At 36.0% G+C, this 20221-nt stretch overlaps 1 protein-coding gene across 1 annotated transcript; it reads left to right on the forward strand.

Annotated features, from left to right (window-relative positions):
• The first annotated feature begins 16055 nt into the window (after nt 1-16055).
• On the forward strand, nt 16056-19144 carry LOC114756253 (uncharacterized). The gene is made up of 6 exons (XM_028945184.1): nt 16056-16089; nt 16160-16264; nt 16949-17035; nt 17385-17465; nt 17871-18312; nt 18409-19144. The coding sequence occupies exons 1-6, from the start codon at nt 16056-16058 to the stop codon at nt 19142-19144; spliced, it is 1485 nt and encodes a 494-aa protein (XP_028801017.1).
• The last annotated feature ends 1077 nt before the right edge of the window (nt 19145-20221 follow it).

Consider the following 20221-nt stretch of genomic DNA (forward strand, 5'->3'; position numbering starts at 1 on the left):
TCTACACGTCATTGATATTATTATCTTGGGCAAAGGAAAAGGGATACTTGCTATGTTCTAACAATTCTTTTAGTGGTTGCTTGATCTTCACCTCCTCCAAAATGTTTAGCTAGCCCAAAATCTGATATTTCTGGATTCATTCTTTCATCTAATAAAATATTACTTGCCTTCAAATCCCACTTCATTGAAACTTAGAAATCAATTCCACTTCGTTGACAAATTCTTCCATATCCTGTCTAGATGATCTAGATAATCTCTTTATTGCAATTTCCTGACCATCTTCAAACTTTCCCTGCAATAAAATGATTTTAAAAAAATAGGTAATCATGTATTGAAAGAAGATAAACTTTAAAAAAATAGAAAAAAAAAATCACCTTGTAAACTGGACCAAAACCACCCTGTCCAAGTTTTTTGTTGCAGTTGCCAACTTTCTAAAATTGAACAATGGTAGCTCTTGAATTTTGACCTGCTTCAGGTTTGTTATCATATTGCTGTTGTGAATTTGGGTATGCATTTCCCCTCTGATTTACCCATCTTTCTCCCTATAATTTCATTCAAAAACATATACTGCTATTCTAATTCCGGGTTCCTCTACATGAGTAAAACATATGAAGTTCTATATCAAAATGATGAAACTTAAATGTTCTCTAGATTTTCTATGATTATGAAGTTTCTTTGTATCAATTCTACGTGAAACAATGTGCTCTCTCTGTTTCTTTCTGTCTCCTCCCCCTCTTTATCTATTTTCTTCTTCTTCTTGTTTTTTTTTTGGGGGGGGGGGGGATAAAAATTAATGGGGAAATTTGACTTCAGTTCTCAAACAAGGATTTATCCCCCGTATCATTTATTAACATGAGTTAAAAATCAACAATAATTTCTAACTTGAAAAATTATTAGATTTTGTGCAGAATTACCTTATCAGTGACTTGCCTGTTTTACTCACTGTAAGCCCTTGTATTTCGTATATTTATGTCATGCACGTGCTTAACAATCGGAAACTATTGATCCCTTGAATGAGGTCTTAAATGAAATTGAAGCTCACCTTTTTGCTTTGACACTTTTCTCCATAAGAAATATCCAAAGGCAGTAATGAAAACTATTCCTATTAAGACTGATATTAGAATAGCTGTTGTCATTTTCCTCCTGTCTGTACCTGCATCAAAGGGAAGAACATTCAGATAACCTTCATTTTCTGATGAGATAAGTTCAACACTATACCTTGTATATTATCATTAAAAGAGGTTGAAAAACAATAAAGTTTCCCGGGCATCCAAAAAGGAAAAATGGCCCCACGTTATAATTCTAATGAAGAACCTAATAATATAAATTGCAAATAAAAATAGAAGTGCCAGTGTTTACATGGATATTTAACATGACATGATATCTGAATTAGTCATAAGATAAAATAGATGATGCTTGACTTAAATTTGAAGCTTTGTTTTTGGGTGTCATGCATAGGTTGGAGGAAAAGCACAATACCTAGCTCTGAGTGGGCCAAACGTATATAAAAATCAACCCCTCCGAATGTGAAGATTTGTAGGTCAAGTAAATCTACATTCCAAACCATACAACCAAGGCTTCTGTCATAGGCATAAGCCATGCAAGAGCAATTCCTTAGGCACATAATTTGACAATCTATAATATCCCCATAGTTAGAAGGTAGCATTTCTGCATGATCTGGTGATTTTATCCTTTCCAGCTTAAAAAATCCATCTGTTTTGCTAGCTTGAGAACCTTTTTTTTCCTTCCACACTGAAGTGTTTCTCTTCTAATGCACCCACTGGTCCATTTCTGCCTTGCCCATTCTTCTTTGTTCTTTGGTTCAAACCCTTCCAAGCAGCTGCAGATTAGTGAGCCCTGCTTATTGCAGATTCCATATGGGCCACATATGCCATAAACATCACACGTAGAATGAAAACCTTTCCCCTGAGTTTCCCAAATATTTGCCCTAGAATTCCAAATCATTGGTTTCACTATGCCTTGAGAATCTAATATGATGGTCATCAAGATAGACTTGTTTATGTGATCATAAGATATGTTATAAATCTCTCCCTCTTCTTTAATCTGAACACCACTCTTGAAGATAGATTGAGTCATCCAAGATATTCCAAGGAATGCTATGCCGTCCCAGGGACCAGATTGCCAGCAAGGATGATTTTCTTTCCACACGACTATTTCAGTGACATTACGTGGTTCAAGACTGAAAGAAAATCCTCCATAGGATGGATCGTATGTACTTTTCCACGATGCAAGTTGCATCTTCTGGCCTGTTTTTTTATTGGGGTCCAGTTTCATGCCTTCTAATAATGCATTGCTAGGATGCTGTAAACTCTGCCACAGGACTGCAGCAGTAGTTCTGTCAATGAGGACAAGATTGCCAGAATCTAAGAGTTGAGCACTAGAATTTGATGCCGTTGAGACATTTGTTGACCAAACAACCTGTTGTTGCCCATTCAAAACAACAAGATTGTGATTTCCTGATATTGTCAGAATCCCAGAAGAATCTGTTAGTGGATCGTTTTTGTTAGCCACCCAAACAACAAAGGATTCAGACATAAACCCAATTCCTAAGTAGCAACTTGGGGAATTCTGAGGTCTGAAAAATGCCGGAGTGAACATGCCATTATTTGAGCTCACCGTTTCAGGTTCTTGGATCAACACAGATAGCGCGACGGTGTCCAAGCCACTAATCAGAAGAGTAAAAGCGAACAAATATATGAGAAAAGCAAGTAACAAGCAAGTATTTTCACTGAATCCCATGAAAAGCATGATGATGATCAGAAATATAGAAAGAAAATGGGTTTGATCATCAAACACTGCAAGCAGTGCCAGCGATCTTATAATATTTCTACATACAGTACAGCTACTGAATAATCTCATATTCATCGATCCTAGTCTTCTAAACCTGGTGTGAGCAACAGAATTTTGACGCGTACCTGTCATTTTCTTGTGTTTCTCTAGCCTCTGAGCCACATATTTAAAATTGAAATTAGCAGAGAAAGTGGTCTTGTCTGATCACAAAATCAACAGAAAAGGTTCAGTCTTTTACACATCCAAAAGAGAAAAATGTAACGTCCAAATTGTTTTCTTTTTTAAAACAAAACTACCTCTCTGAGTAACTAATTTGCATCTGAAAGAGACATATCAACTTGGAAAGTTGCAATTCTAAATCTAATAATATCTTTCCTTTATGTCAATCTTGAGGTAGGAGGAGACTCTAGTATTTCTAATAGGATTAGGAATAGATTTGTCTTTCCGCCTATCTATATAACTTAAACATGTACTAGTCTGGTCCTTTTTATTAGTCCGTCTTCAGAGAAAATGTTGGTCTTTAATATAAGTCCATCTTAGAGATATTAAGAGGTACTTTCCAATTTTGCTCCTTCTTAAATGCAATGAAAAAGTACAGGATGTTCTGATTGGAATTTGACTTCTTGAACCTCTTGTCTCTCTCTCTCCTTTCCCAAAGTTTTCATTTTCGATGGTCATTATGCTTTGTGCAGTTGAGTGTCTTTTTCATATCTACTCTAGTGACAAGCTGAACCACCCTCCTCTTGTCCTTTTCTCCCTATCTCTTTGTCTCTCCAACTTTTCATTTTCTGTGCCCACACTACTTCATCCATCCGAGTGTTTGTTTTCATGCCTACACTACTTCTTTTATTCCAATCAGATTTGGTGATCCACTCGAACTGCTCGTCTCCTTATTTGGCTGTTGTGATGAGAAACAACAAGGAGTTGATTACAAGAGATGAAGTTTCATATGATTGGGTAGTAAAGGATTCTGAAGACAGTGAAGATTCTGTTATACCATCTCATTTGCCGCACGTTATGCCGTCTAATCTTGTCATTAGTCAAACATTGCCAAAGCAAAGAGGAAATGATTCAGATACGAATGGTGACCTCTTCTATTTGGTCGTTGAAGACTCTCTTGAGCGTGAGGGATGCCAAGTCCGTCCATTCGACTTGAACCAGCTACCAAAGGAGGAGGAAGTAGAGTCCAAGATGACAAACATGGTTTATGGATATGATGAAACCATCTCTCTTAGGAAAGACTGTTGTGAAATTAACCTTAACAAATTTCTGGAGGATGAGTGCGATGAGGATAACGATGCAAAGAAAGAGCAAAAGCGATTCATAGGTTCAATGTTGAAACTTTATTTTCTTGATTTTTATTGAATGTACAGCTATATTAATATTATGACGAAGGAAAATGGTTTTTGGTTGCTGATGATGTCGTTTTTGGCCATCCGGCTTTTGGTTTTGTTGAGGGTGTTCTACTACTTTTCCGATAGAATCTATGTAACTCAACACTATATTATTTAGTTTTAGTCTAGTTTGGAGCCAAATGTAAAGTTTAATCATGACTTATTCATATTTTTTGAAGAAAATGCCAAGACTTTGTCAATGTCTTTTCTTGCAAAAGAAATCACATATCAAATATATATTCAATCACTTAAGACCATATGCAAAAAAATCACATATCAAAAAATGCACAGAGAATGATATTGTTTTACTACCATGACATTACTAATGAAAATTCATTAAGTTGCAAAGTTCCTAACTTTAAACTAATTCAATTAGCCCACATGACATTGTTCAACCTATTGTAATTAAAATTAGTAAGCTTAAACTAAGATAAATTGACCATACAATAATTTAAACAAATAAACTTAAAAAGAGTATTTCATCCCCTATTATGGTATGATGCATCTACTTCTTCTAATTATGCCAAAACTTCTTGTACTATAGATGTATCACACTTCAATTGATTTGGGAGTCCACCTTCTCTTTGTACCACATATTTGAACCAATGAGGGGGTTTACACCTATTTGAACCTCTAGCCTTCATAACTTCCACCATAGTTGCTTGCAAAGTTAGGAAGATTTTGTTTGTTTGAAAAGAGGAGAGGCTTTAATAAGATTTCTTCACAGCATCAATGAGGGCATCTATAGTTTTGGGTGCTTTTTTGTGTTGTAGTACTTGAATTGCATTAAAATAACCAAGATCTAACACATTTAATTTTGGAGAGTTTGGTGGTTGAGACATCAAATGAATGTCAAATCCACTATCACAAGTAACCCGACGAAACTCTTCATCATTATCATTTATGTGACATGGAACATTGTCTCGTTGTATGATAATTGTTTCTCCTACATCATCCCTTGGCCATTTTTCCTTTATTGTAGGTAACATCATATTGCAAAGAAAGTTTATGCATACTTCTTTACTAATCAATGAAATTGGCTTTGCTACCAAAGTACCCGCATCTCTATTTACGCTCCTTCTCTTTGTTGGCTTATAAGTCACAAGTGGGAAAACACCAATTTTTTCAGAAAAAGTTTCATTACCATCACCATCAAATCTAGGTCTAGCCAAAGCTACCAAGAACATAACCTTCCCAATGTAGTTCTTATTTTTGCACATTTGATGTGGATCCTCTTCAGTAGCTTCCAAATAATAATTGTACTTCTTTTTAGTCATGTAAAACCATTTTTCATTCATATGTATAATTTTATGCATAGATTTGAAGGTTGGACCATCTGATATGCTATAATCTTCAAGCATTGATAAGCAAAACCACAATCGAGAAATCATATTTTCATCTTAAGAAGGGCTTGATTGTGTTAGTTTGACATCGTAAAACCTTGGCCTTCATTAATCTTATAAGTGATGTTTTGTTTATTTGTAATGCAAATGATAGAGACCTAAGTGTTGTCTGCTGTCGAAGAGGGACCTTATGTAAGCATTCCTCATCTAGCTGAATTCTCTTACATCCATAATTTTTGGTCTTCCTATGAGATGCTTCATTTGTTTCCTTCATTTGATGCCATATTCGCTGAATAGTTTTTCTGCCAACGGAGTACATTTCTGCTATCTTATTCATTGTACCCGGCATTAGCTTCCCATTTGCAAATGACTTCAGCAAGATATTACTTATCACTCTCTGTTCTTCATTTGTTAGAAATTTTCTTCGCTTGATTAATGGTTGGCTTTAAGACTCTCCTGTTTCATTCATAGGAAAACACAAGTAATAAATGATATCATGTATTCAACAATAGGTATGCGGAATATGTTACAAGTATGTGACTGCATAATATGATTTTAGTATGTTTAGAATAACAAAATTACTTTGCGCTAGGAAGTAGAATAGCATTATTGTCAACTATCACCTTGCTTATAGATTGACATTGTCTACTAGGTGAAAAGGTATGCTCATACATTGTAACAATTTTTCTACTTGTTTAATGAATTAAGTCACTGATTCATTTAAATTTCAATGTGATGTTGTTTTTTCAATTTTTGGCCGAAGTTGGTTCAGTTTATTAAAGCTTTAATAAATGATCAAATTGTCAAAGGTGAATAAAGCATCTTGAGTTTATTAGCATTGCATTGGTTGAGTTTATCTTCTTTTGCTTTCTTTATCCAATATTGGAAAGTTTTGTTTTTCACATTGAAAAGTATCATACCTCCTATTACAGTGTTTAACTCGTCTCTTGTAGGTTCAGCTATTTGTGTGGTTGTGCTCTATTCCTCCTCAAACTCCATATCTTCGTGTATATCATTGTCATCTAGGAATTCATCTTCCAAACTTATGTTCAGGTCCATTCCATGTTGGTCACTAAAGGCATTTTGATTGTTGTGTGGTTGGGGAACATCATCATTCTCATCACTGCACACTGTAGGGGTGTTCAAGTCTGGTAAGCAAGATTGCATGTTCTCTATTTCTGCTTCATCCTAACAGAGCCTGTTAGAATCACCTAAAATGGCCGCATCTTCATTTTGTGAACCTGGGTGAATGTTTTAGTTTACAATCTCATCCATTTCATCTTCCAAACATGGTAAGAGGTTTAAATCTATTGACTCTCGTTTGTGGTCTTTCATGAGATCAAGTGTGGAATTTTCATGCTTTCTTTTGGTTTACCTTTTATAAATGTAATACATTTTGGTGATTTTTAAAATATTCCTTTACCCGCCTCTTTTTTCCAAAATTTTTACACTCAAATGGCACTCAATCTGATTTTCAGGGAAACAAAAAGAGGAGGAAGGAGTTTTTTATGTTGGTATGATTGTTATCCTTTGGAAATTTTCAAACTCCAATCTGTTAGGCATGTTGGGAAGAATGAAAGATGAGTGAGAGAATCATGATGCTATAAATCTATATATCTTAAAGATGTATGATCTAAAAAGTACGTGCTCAAGCCGTTTGCCTAAGTCGGCTTCTCTAATAAATATACTGTTCATATAAACAGTTCCAGCTTCATTGGGCTTCGTGCATGGGCATCTATTTCTTATGCCAGTGTGATTGTTTTTTCATCTCCCTTTTCTCAACGCATGGGTGAATCATGAGTTGCTGCTTCCTCTTCTTGAAATCCTATTGTACAAGTAGGAAGGCTATCAACAGGTTGGGTGTCCCACGCCCATATAATATATAGCACTACCTTCTCCCACATCTTATTTCTTAGCATTTTGTCATTCGTATTTATCTCCTGTCTCATATTCATGGCTTTTGAGCTTCACAGGCTCGATGAATTGGCACCTTCTGTGGAGACCTGGAAAGTTGTGGTGAAGGTCGACAGGGTGTTCACTAGGACTGAGTATGATGTTACTGAGAAGGACTTGGGATATCCGAAGAAGCTAATCTCTCTAGATATGATAGTGTTTGACGAACAGGTATTGCATCTATGGTAATAAGTCCATGTATTTTACTACTCCACGTATGTGCACATCTTTGTTCATCCCATTTATATTATTTTGCTGCAGCAAAATAGGATGCTTCTCAGGATCGATGGGGATGAGCTAATAGATCACTTTTGTAACCTCATCATCGAGGGACATGTTTACTTGATTCAATACTTCTCTGTTGGTCTTGGTGGTGGGGGTATCCATTCGAAACATCATATAGTTGTCCTTTATAACACATTAGTGCAGGAGCGAAATTTCATATTCCCTCTCCATTGTTTCAAGATCTGGTTTGTGGAGGCCATACGTAGGGATTCATCTCCTGGTTGCAAAGTGAGAGGTATGACATCTTCTGATATGGAACATTTCATGTGATGTATAATCACATTTTACTCCTAAGCAACTGATTATATGTCCATCATGATTCAGATGTGTTTGGACTGTTAGTCAGCATCGAGAAGATTTAATACGCTAGAGTCAGGGGCGTGCTAACACGTGTTATGACATTTGTCATAAGAGACCCTCAGTGAGTTAAAATCATGTGAATTCCTATGCATCAATTTTAACCATTATGGGATTTTACCCTTCTATTTCTGTTTTGGTTAAATCAGGGGAGATATGGTACGGTGTGTTCTTTTCGGTGACTCTGCTAATGAGGCATGGAAGAGTTATCTGCCTTTGAAAAGAATGCATAAACTTGTCACTCTGATCAACTATGCAGTGGTGAATAGGCAGCACGGTATGATGAAAGACCACATGTTCCTTTAGCTCATACAGTTTAATATAATGACTTCATGCCACTCATTATTCTCCTCATCTCATCTTCCATCCTGCAGGGAAGTTTTGCCTCAAGAACTATGTGAATGCAACAAAGGTTTTCTGAACCCAACCTTCACCGAGATAATGCCGCGTAGGAGAGCTTTGCTGTTGGGTGTTATAGCTTGATTTCCTGACTGGCTTGATGGTTTAATGGAGTCTGACAGCTAGTGCTATTTTGTTAGACAGAAGGCGATGGTCAAGCTACTGTGGAATGTGTCTATGGATATTTGTATTTTGGGCATTGGGCTATTGTTCATTAGTAGTAGCAGTAGTATGGAATTTGGACTATTGTCGATTTATCTCTTGTAGCATATTTTGAGTTCCCATTGCCGTGTATCTTCAACACTGTATTTACTACGATCAAAGTTTGTATGTTGAACCAGCAAAATTTGAATATAATATCCTTTACTTATCCCATGAATATTTACAGGTCCAGACGATTTTGAACCTGATAAACTACTTGGTAGTGGAATAAGGTCTTCTAGCATTTCATCCTCATTTTATGTGTCAGTTCAAACACATTTGATAACTGGATATTGACAAAGAAACCAATCAAATTTTATCTGAGATGCCAACATATTGCTGTAGATTTTCTTTCAGATATTGTAGCACATGTATTAATCATGTTGGATTCAGAATAATAAATCAATTATGAAAGGTAATATTAGATATAAACAAAAAACAAAAAAAAAATTTGTTTTGATTTATGTTAAAGTTCATACCAATCAACTTGTTGCAAGAGTCTCCCGTATTTAAAAAAAGTCATAAATGCATTTTCTACTAATCCAATCTCTTGATAAAATGTTTGAGTGTACAAGTTATATTGATTTGATTGTTGGTGAAACACTTTAGTACTTTTTCTGACAAGTTGGTCAGCATATATAAGGGGTATGGCAACCATTTGAAAATGTAGTATTCAGTGAACAACTCCGTCAATACTTAAAACCCACGCTAAAACCTGCTTTGCAAGTCAGAAATGAAATGACCTAGTGTCATTGCCATATCAATCTCAAGTCCCCATGAACCTGACCCCGAATAGTGCATGTAGTGGTATGCTTTTAGAAGAGGTTACGAGATGAATTTTCTGACCTTCAGTCAACCCATTCTGACCCATTTTTCTTCAACTATGCTGTGTGTGTGTATGTGAGAAAAAAATTATATTTAAGTCATTCAGTCTATTGATTTAATATGCATGACGTGTAGAGATGTGAGGTGAACATTTTGAGCATTTACTTTAATTTTGCAATGTTTGTCAATAATAAACTATGGTTAGTTGTGCATGATTCAAGACATTCATAGGCCATTGTTCAATTTGATTTAGAAGGTTAATATATTGTGCTAGTGCAGGACAGATGATCCTATAAATTGAAGGGCCATAGATGATGGGATTTTGCTAATCTTTACCAGCGTTATCTCATTAATGCTTGTCTCAATGGCCTTCAGCGCTATGTTATGATTCAGCACAGCTAATACATACAGAGTGGGCGATTTGCTGATCTGCCGCATATCAGTATCCATCATGAGGATTTATTCTTGGTTTGTATCAATAAACAAGCAATCTTTTTTCATGCTGCTAGAGCTTGGATTAATCTATTCCAATCCTGAGACGGCTCACGGGGCTCCATGTGATATTTTGTGTGCCATAAAGATATGATGTAGCCTTTTTATCACAGCATATCCCAAAGGTGTATCCAAATCTTAATGGTTAATAGTAGATCTTCTTATGCATATACCATAGCTTTAGTCCCTACTTCTCCTTCTTATTTGCTGGATCTATCCCTTAGTGTTTTTTATGGCCTCTACTGTAATGGTGATAACCTCTTGCTGTCCATTTAAGCAACAGATCATCTCAGTAGGAGATATTGTAGCTTGTCTGTCATAGCAATTCTAATACTTCTCTTCCCAATGTTGTATCAAAATTTCAATGCTTAATAGTAGATAATCTCGCACATATATGTAGCATTAGTCCCTACTTTTGCCCCTTATTTGTTATATCTACGCCTTAGTGCTTTTTCGATGGCCTCTACTATAAAGGTAGTAACCTCTTGCTGTCCGTGTAAGCAGCAAATCATCTCAGTAGGAGATTTGGTTCCATACATCTTTTTTTTCTGATTACATATTCTGCAATAGAAGAAACACAAGCTCATGTACAACATGTTGCCATAAAATCATTTTATACAAAAAAGTCAGGTACACTAAAAATCAGACAAGAAATTAGAATTAGGAATTAAGAGTGTATTGCATAAATTCCACTCAGTCACCCAAACAAATTAGAAAAAACCTCACGTCTCAACAAAGGTCATCCGTACATATCTGACACATACATCCATAGGCTGCAATATTCAGCATGTAAATGTCAGTTCAGCCGAATTTTTATGATGGCTTATTTCTAGTCCATTTCAAACATAATAATTAAGTAGCCACTCTCAGTTGAGGACCTCAAATCTCAACTCGATGGAAGTTTAGCTTCCACTCTTACCGATTTACAGCTTTCTTTCCCTATAAAGTTAGATATGTGCTATTGGCTTCACACACTCCTGCATAAGCCTACTTTTTTCATAAGTTAGCAACTTAAGTTATTTGTTGTGGTCCCAAAAATGGCTGCCAAGAAGTGCTTTATTGAAGGAGGTCAATGACTCAACTGACAGATGGAGAATTACAGTTCGTGTGATCAGGAGGTGGAATGTCTACAAGAAGGAGTCTCCTACTGAGGTTTTTTATGTGTCCATGCTACTGATAGACGAAGAGGTTAGAATGCTTTATATCCCTTTACCTAAATAATTTTCCCTCTGTCAATATGCACACACTACTTACCTTATTTCCTTTTCTTGTGTTGGCAACGAATAGGGGACAAGAATCCAAGCTTCTATCATGAACAAAAACCTATTTGATCGTTTTAGTGCCATGGCAGTGGAAGGGATAACTTATTTTATGGCTAATTTCGTCGTCTCTCCAAATAATAAGGAGTACAGGGCAACAAACCATGCTTTCAAACTGACACTAGGTACTTACACATATGTGAAGGAAGTACTTGCCTAATACCTGAATACTCTTATCATTTCTTCCCTATTCATGACATAATTAAGATGAAGGAGAGCAACCATGTTGACTATCTTATTGGTAAGTGTAATATTAAGTTCAGGTTTTCCTCCTTTATGAGTTCGACTATTGTTCCCTACTACTTAGTCATCCTGGTTTACTATTATATTCCTCTGTTAGATGTCATTGGATTCGTTGCATCAATTGGGCATCTAGAGGAGTACAAGTCTAACAATGAGATCAAGAACAAATTGCGATTGTTGCTGGTAGATGAGCTGTGAGTATCTTACATAAATGGTGTTTCATTTTTGATAAACCTTAAGTAAACTTATCTGTAAATGATTATTTCTTTCAGTGGCAATACTGTGGGTTGCATTCTTTATGATGACTGTGCAACCAATGTCTGCATGATGGATATTAGCACCATGCAATCTCCTGTTGTGATGATTATGCAGCTTGGAAGGATTGGATTTGATGATGATGGTGATTCATCAGTACTCATTTTGGATATTCTTTTGTGTAGTTCGTCCTCAGTAACTGTTATGTTTTATACTTGCCATTTTCCTTCAGGTATGGCTGAGATTTGCAGCTCATACCATGCCACCCAGATTTCATGCAATCCAAAGTTTCCAGAAGTCAAGCATTTTATCGATAGGTATAGTGCATTGGCATGTCCCACACCAATGTTGACCATTCTCATATGTCATTTTATTCCCATAAACCATAACTTATTAATTATTGATCCGTATCATTGGAGCAGTGCTACCACATTACCCTCTCCTACTATCAGCACAATCTCTCATATTGCTACTACACCATCAAATGATCAGTCTGCAACTAGCCTGCTCCGTAACCATCCTTTGATTTTTGTTGCAGACATATGCAATCAGCCAGCTGTAAGTATTTTCAGACTTCATTATTTTTAGTAATTTCTTAACCTGTGATATGGTAGATTGTTGGTCTGATCACTGTAAATGTTTGATAGGATTCGTTCTTCCCCATAAAGTGCTTAGTAGTCAAAGTTGACACGAGGCATGGCTGGTGCTATGAAGGTTGCTCCAGGTGTGGCAGCAAACCAAGGAGTGTGAGTGGGAAAAAAACATGCATTAATTGCAAGAAAGGACATGTGACTTTTGAACCCAAGTACAACTTTAACTCACCTCATCTTCAGAAATCTTTTATGGGTGCGAGCTTCGCTTAATTAAGGTTAATAATGAGTACTATTTATAGGTTAAGGGTCCACTACACGGTTGAGGATTCATCTGGCAAGGCAACTGTAGTCTTCTTTGACAAACTTGCTTCTAATTTCTTCCAAAAGACTGCACTTGAGATGAATCACACTCTTATTAAGGTAATGGATTATTTCGGTTGATCATGTATAGTTTAGTCATGGCTTTGCGTCACTTAAAAATTAAAAATGTGTATTATGCTTCTTAAAGAGGAACGTGAATATGATTTTCCTGATGAGCTAGACCTAATGGTTGGAAAGACGGTGCTGTTGAAACTTAAGCTGAACAAGTATAACGTTGACTTCCCAAATTCTGGCATATCTGTTGCATCATTCACACAATGCACTGATTTGATGGATGAATTCAATGAGGCAAGACACTATTATATTGAAGTTCCAATTTAAGGGCTTTGTTTGTTTTTCAACTTTCAATTTCAACTTACAGTTTTTTTGGAAAAAAATGTTCCTGCCATGTACAGGTTAGCGATCAGAACACCCATGCTGAAGAAGAGGTACTTAGATATAAACATGTTGCTAAAGTTTTAATTCCCTAACATTTGGAGATAATGTGTTGTTTGTTTCCTCAATGTTTATAGGCCACTGACACAGTCGTTCCTGAATCTGTCACTGCTGACCCACTAGTATTGAATGAAGTTACTAATGTTGCCATCGACGAGAATGATGAAGACAGCCCCGGCATTGAGGAGATACCTCTGTCTAGGATAGCTGGCCCCTCAACTTACAGGCCAAAGAGGAAGGTAGCTGGGAAGAGGATCATTGGAGTTAAGGAGAAATGGGTTCGTTCACCCAATGCCTCACCTATCAAGACATCGTCCAAGCCTTTAAAGAGCATCAAGCAAGAGAAGAACTGAAGAATTTTAGTGTTATTGCCATGTCTTGTCATTGTCATCTTTTGGATTAGTCCTTATGAGACCATGTCAGCTGGTTTCTGGTTTCTTCATTAGGAATGTAGGATCTTCTATGTGGCTACGTAGTTGATTGTCTTTTAATTTATGCAATGTCTTTTTGTGTGTCACTTGGCTTCATGGACCTGTGACTAAACGTATGTTATCTGTGTTATTTGAATGGCATGGCTATCTTAAGTATTAATATTGATGGTTCTATTTCAAACAAAATTCAACTGGGAATGATGCTTAGGCTTAAGCTTCAATTTTGGCTTTAATAAATACCTGTTATCCGTAGTTGGTAGTAATATGTTAAACTGAAATTCGATAATGACATATCAAACATCACTTGGAGTTTAACATTTACTGTAGTTGGTGCAACAATTGACTCAGATGGACCTAGAATAAATACAATCCCAACAATAAACAGTAATAATTAACAGAGTGGTATAAAATTGCGCCACTTGACACTTGCAATTCCTCCAATCTTGGCTGAGATTATTTTTGCCCCAAAATGAGGTTGTCCGTGTTGCATGGCCTGACATGCCTTTTTTTGTTCCCACAACTGAATAAAGCCCGATGGTTGTTTTTAATTGGCCATTCTCAAGCCCAAACCTTTAGGAATAAAAGATGCAAATGAGGTTGGCAGAGTTGCATGTGTGGATTTTGCTGCATTAGGTGTTTCTTGCAGACGTGTATTTTTTTGCTCATTTGTAGCTTTTTTTTTTTATTGGTCATAGAATTAGCTAAAATGTAGTCAATGCTTCATATGAAATGGGCCCATGATTCTTCGAATTGATAACATATCAATGACCTTAAGTTACTATCTTAATGCAGCTCCTTAAATATTTATTACTTAAAGACATAGCTCAACCCACAAAAGTTGCTGGTTACTTTTTTTCCAGCTGTAAACATTGAGCAGTGCAATGATTTGACTGAATCCATTTATTAATGCCAATATAGCCTACACTGGTGCAGACTTATTTGCTCTACAAATAGTAGGGATTCATTGCTACCGATAGTTGGCTTGATTTTTATGACTTATTTTCTTTGTTCATTATGAATTGCATGAAGTCTTCTCTGTTAACCATTACTAAAAGTGCAGAGTAAAGTATATCCATAGCAAATCTAAATATTGCAAAACACATGAAGAGGAAACCTTCATACATTCCACATGAGACTTTTGCCTTTCTTGAGAACAATCCACGACAAATCACCAGACCAAGAAATCATTCAGGGACCACATACGCAAATTTTCCAAAAAGGAATGCAGGTATGGTCAAAATGCTGTCTTGTGGTTATGTTCATGTACTGGGCATCCTTTGTAAATTTGTAGTGAATGATTGAATCATTGTGCTATTATAGATTGTCCAGTGTACTTAGGAAATGCTAATGGCAGACCAGAGATGTACACTCAGGAAAATGATGTTCTGTAAAGAAATACAAACCCATCGAATAGGTGCAAGCCAAGAAGACCTGCACTTAAGGACATTTCAAACGTTGCAACAAATTTGGAAACTGAATTCCAGAACTATACTAGGCCTGGTAAATCATTATCAAGTTCATAAGTTTTTTCTGCTACGATTATATCTCATGCATTCTTCTACTACTAAGGCTATCTAATTATGCTTCCTATTGTACCAGGAGAACTTGAGTTCAGGAACAGTGTAGTTAGGTGAAGAAGCAGTAGATTAGTAGCATTTTAGAATCTCAATCAACGTAATGAAGGCCCTGTACTAACAGAGGATACTGTAGGTAATAGATTATCAGCATTTTAAATATCTATCAGTGATTTCTAAATAAAAAATTATGACTGTTACCATCCCTGATTTTCATTAACCTTAGGAGCTTCTGTGATATGTGTTGTCCATGCAGAAGTATAGCATTATGAAATATGCACCTATCAATTCTATCTATACAGGACTGCATATTAGATTGTTGTCTTTCTTAACAGTATTGTCACCATTACGTTACATGTTGAGCATACATGGCAATGGTGGGAACTAAAACTGATTAATCCAAATCATGAAGAGATTTTGCATTAAGCTACAGGTTCCTAGCAGGTTCAGTTGACTTAATGGAAGGTAGCGAACAGGTTATATGAATGCATAGTTAACAGCGCACATAAGAAATAGTAATTCGAAACTATCATTTGGTTTATTTGGCCAATATATCATGTCCTTATCATTTGTAAATTTGCAAAATTAATAATCCAGTGCATGGTAATTGCAGTATCACAGAAAATGTCAAATCCTTCTTTCCAGTAGACATTACATCTGTGTTTAATATAGTATGCACCCTCTATCTATCCTTTCATTCTAACAATTCAAATCATTGATTGTCGCCAGATATCAATTATCTTACTTCACACATACCAGAACAAATGGATGGCATGATTCCATCATGTTCAATCACAGGTTTGATTAGTTTTATTCCCCTTTCGGTTAGACATCACTTGATTATATTGGTTATTGGTTATCTTTGCAGATGTTGTTACAGAAAATGCTGAGGCACGGTATAGGAATCTAAGCTTTTGTTTTGACGGACCTTGTGACACTGGCAGTGAAGTTAGTATAGATGAGTATGATAATGGTGAGGGTTAATAACATATTATCAATATTAAATTTGGAAATTCAGTAATCTTATTTTTCCCCTTCTCTTGAACAGTATAACTCCAAGAATAATGGGTAGAAAAAGTTTTGTTTGACATATATGCTCCAAGTTAAATAGGAACTCCTTTATGTTATTATTGAATGAAGTCAAAATATCATCCAATCAATGTTGCACTGGGACACTAAGTATGATACATGTTGGTATAAATCAACACACATGCTTTTTAGGTGACCAAACTTCAAATACTTTTACATTTATTGAACCTGACCATACATCTATGAAGGCGCACAGTGCTGAAGCTACACATAGCCAAGGTTAGACATGCTGAATTCTTTCCTAAATATTGTTTTCTGCATAGTAGCATAATACAATTGTAGGTGATCAACCTCTGAAACAATCATTGGAATGAGAAATTCTCCAATTATTGAGTTCTTATTCATGTTTTCTCATTTACATGTTTCTTCCACAAGTCACAGCATTGATGAAGTTGACTTAGAAAACTACCAACTAATTAGACAAATCATCTTGCTGCACATAGACATAAGTTCAATAAAAACTCCCTTATCTTATTATTGAATTAAGTATAAATATCATCCACTCAATGTTGCACTTGCACACTAGGTATAATACATGTTGGTATAAATTAACATATGTGCTTTTTAGGTGATCAAACTTCAAATGCCTTAACATTCATTGAACCTGACCATACATCTGTGAAGGCGCACAATGATCAAGCCACACATAGCCAAGGTTAGACATGCTGAATTCTTTCTAATATATTGTGTTTTACATAGTAGCATAATATAATCATAGTTGATCAACCTCTGAAACAATCATTGGAATCAGAAATCCTCCAATTATTGAGTTCTTATTCATATTTTCCCATTTACATGTTTCTTCCACAAGTCACAGCATTGATGAAGTTGACTTAGAAAGCTATCAACTAATCAGATAAATGATCTTGCTGTACATGGACATGAGTTCAATAAAAACTCCCTTATCTTATTATTGAATTAAGTATAAATATCATCCACTCAACGTTGCACTTGCACACTAGGTATAATACATGTTGGTATAAATTAACATATGTGCTTTTCAGGTGATCAAACTTCAAATACCTTAACATTCATTGAACCTGACCATACATATATGAAGGCGCACAATGGTAAAGCCACACAAGGTTAGACATGCTGAATTCTTTTTGATATATTGTCTTTTACATAGTAGCATAATATAATCATAGCTGATCAACCTATGAAACAATTATTGGAATGGGAAATTCTCCAATTATTGAGTTCTTATTCAAATTTTCCCATTTACATGTTCCTTACACAAGTCACAGCATTGTAAAGTAGACTTAAAAAGATGTGAACTAATCAGATAAATGATCTTCCTGCACATGATCATGAAAGGTCATACTTGGCCCTCTTTAGGAAACAAGTAATTGCCAGAAATTGAGTTGAGAAGGATATGAAATTCTGAAATGTATGCGGTGTCATATATTATACCTGATTTTTTTCTCCTTCGCATCAGTGCATGGGTTCAATTTCTGTTCATTAAGGATATACGGTTGTTGTAGTTGCAGGATACGTTGATATAGGGGATCCTACATTTAAATGCCAAAGATGTGGTGCACTAATGTGGTTCAATGAGAAAGTTGGATCAAACAAGTATGCTAGAAACCCATCATTCTCAATGTGCTGTCTTAAAGGAAAAGTTCAGCTTCCTCCTCTAGCACCTCCTCCAGATCAGTTTGTAAGATTATTTTTTGACGAGAAGACACCATCTTCAAGAAACTTCCTCACAAACATAAGAACTTATAACAATATGTTCTCCTTTACTTCTATGGGTGGTAAAATTGATTACTCAAAGAACTCTGGTGGTGGTCCCTATTCATTTGTTTTGTCTGGCATTAACTACCATAGGATTGGAAGTTTATTACCTCCTAAAGGATCAAAGCTTGTTTACTCCCAACTGTACATATATGATACTGACAACGAAGTATGCAACCGTATATCTACTGTAAGGTAATTTTTTGGTTAAGAAGGTTACTTCTTGCTGATTTGCATTTTTTCTTTAGTATCATTAGTTATATTAACAGATAATTCAATCTGTTCATGCAGCAAGCATATGAAAGAATCAGCCATTGATAATAATATTGTTGATCATATCAAGAAAACCCTTGATGATGCCAACCCTTTTGTAAAACAATATGGAGCAGTATCATCAATGATCAAGAATGACCAAAACACTGATGTGAAAATTTGTTTGATCAGTACAAGAACGAAGGATGGGCGGAATTACAATTTGCCGTCTACTTCAAAGGTTGTTGCTTTAATTGTTGGTGACATTGATATGAATTTCGGTAGAAGAGATGTTATAGTTCACAAGTTGTCAGGCTTGCTACAACGTATTGATGAATTGCATCCTTCCTATCTTTCACTCCAATACCCAATATTGTTTCCTAGAGGTGAGGATGGTTATTGTGACAATATAGAACATCGTGAAGAGACTCTTTCTAATACTAAGAAGAAAAAGCGGGTTAGTATTAGAGAGTATTTTGCATATAGGTTGATGATGAGGGAAAATGAGATGTCAACCATACTTCATACAGAGAAGTTATTCCAGCAATTCATAGTTGATGGTTATACCATGATAGAAGCTCAAAGGTTATTATGGGTCAGAACGCACCAGAAGGAACTTAGGGTAGATTTGTATCAGGGATTGATAGATGCGCTATTAACTGGAGAAAGAAGTGCATCGTCCACAGGGAAGCGTATAATTCTTCCATCTTCCTTCACTGGAGGGGCACGATATATGGTTGGCAACTATAAAGATGCAATGGCTATTTGTAGATAGGCAGGTTACCCGAGTATTTTCATTACATTTACATGTAATCCAGCTTTGTAAGAGGTCACACGATTGATGGAAAATGAATCATTATCTAGTGCTAACAGGTCGGAGATATTGTGTAGGGTTTTCCATATAAAGCTTAAGGCTCTTATGGATACAATCAAGAAGAAGAAGATATTTGGTACTGTTATTGTAGGTGAGTCAAATTTTTGATCTCTTCTTATGATAATGTCAAGATACTTTAATGATCTATTGCTTATTGCTTACTCATTTATTATTCATGCAGACGTTCATACGATTGAATTCCAAAAAAGAGGACTTCCACATGCACACATTTTGTTGTTCCTAGATCAACGTGATCAACCTAAATATCCGGAGGATGTGGATAGGGTAATCTCTGCAGAAATACCTAACTTGGATGAAGAACCACAATTGTATGACTTAGTTAAGAGGTTCATGATACATGGCCCATGTGGTCGTTCAAACCCTAAGTCCCCTTGCATGAAGGATAATAAGTATAGCAAGTATTCTCCAAGAACTTTGTGGAATGATGATGGATATCCTACATATAGGAGGAGAGATGATGGGAGGACAATTGAAGTCAAAGGCATTCCTCTGGATAACCGGTTTATTGTGCCTTATAACCCCACATTGTTATCTATGTTTGAAGCTCATATTAATGTTGAGAAGTGTAACTAGTCATCTGTAATCAAGTACTTATTCAAGTATATTAGTAAGGGAAATGATAGAGTTGTGGCATCTATTTATGAGAGCGCTGGGGACGGATCTTCAGGCCGGCCGATTGATGAGATTCAACAGTATTACAACTTTAGGTATATCTCAGCTTGTGAGGCAGCTTGGCGCATATTTGCCTTTGATATACAGCACAGGCATCTGGCTGTTGAAAGGTTAAGCTTCCATTTACCTAACCAATAATGTGTTGTTTATTCTAATGCTGATGATATTGAGGACCTACTTAATAAGCACCGAGTCTGTGAGTCAATGTTCCTTGCTTGGATGAAAATGAATCATGATAATGATTTAGCTAAAACTCTTACTTATTCTGAGTTTCCACAATATTTT

The sequence above is a fragment of the Neltuma alba genome, unplaced genomic scaffold, assembly GCF_004799145.2.
Source record: "Neltuma alba isolate B1F8T4 unplaced genomic scaffold, ASM479914v2 tig00010378_pilon, whole genome shotgun sequence".
NCBI classification, from domain to species: domain Eukaryota; kingdom Viridiplantae; phylum Streptophyta; class Magnoliopsida; order Fabales; family Fabaceae; genus Neltuma; species Neltuma alba.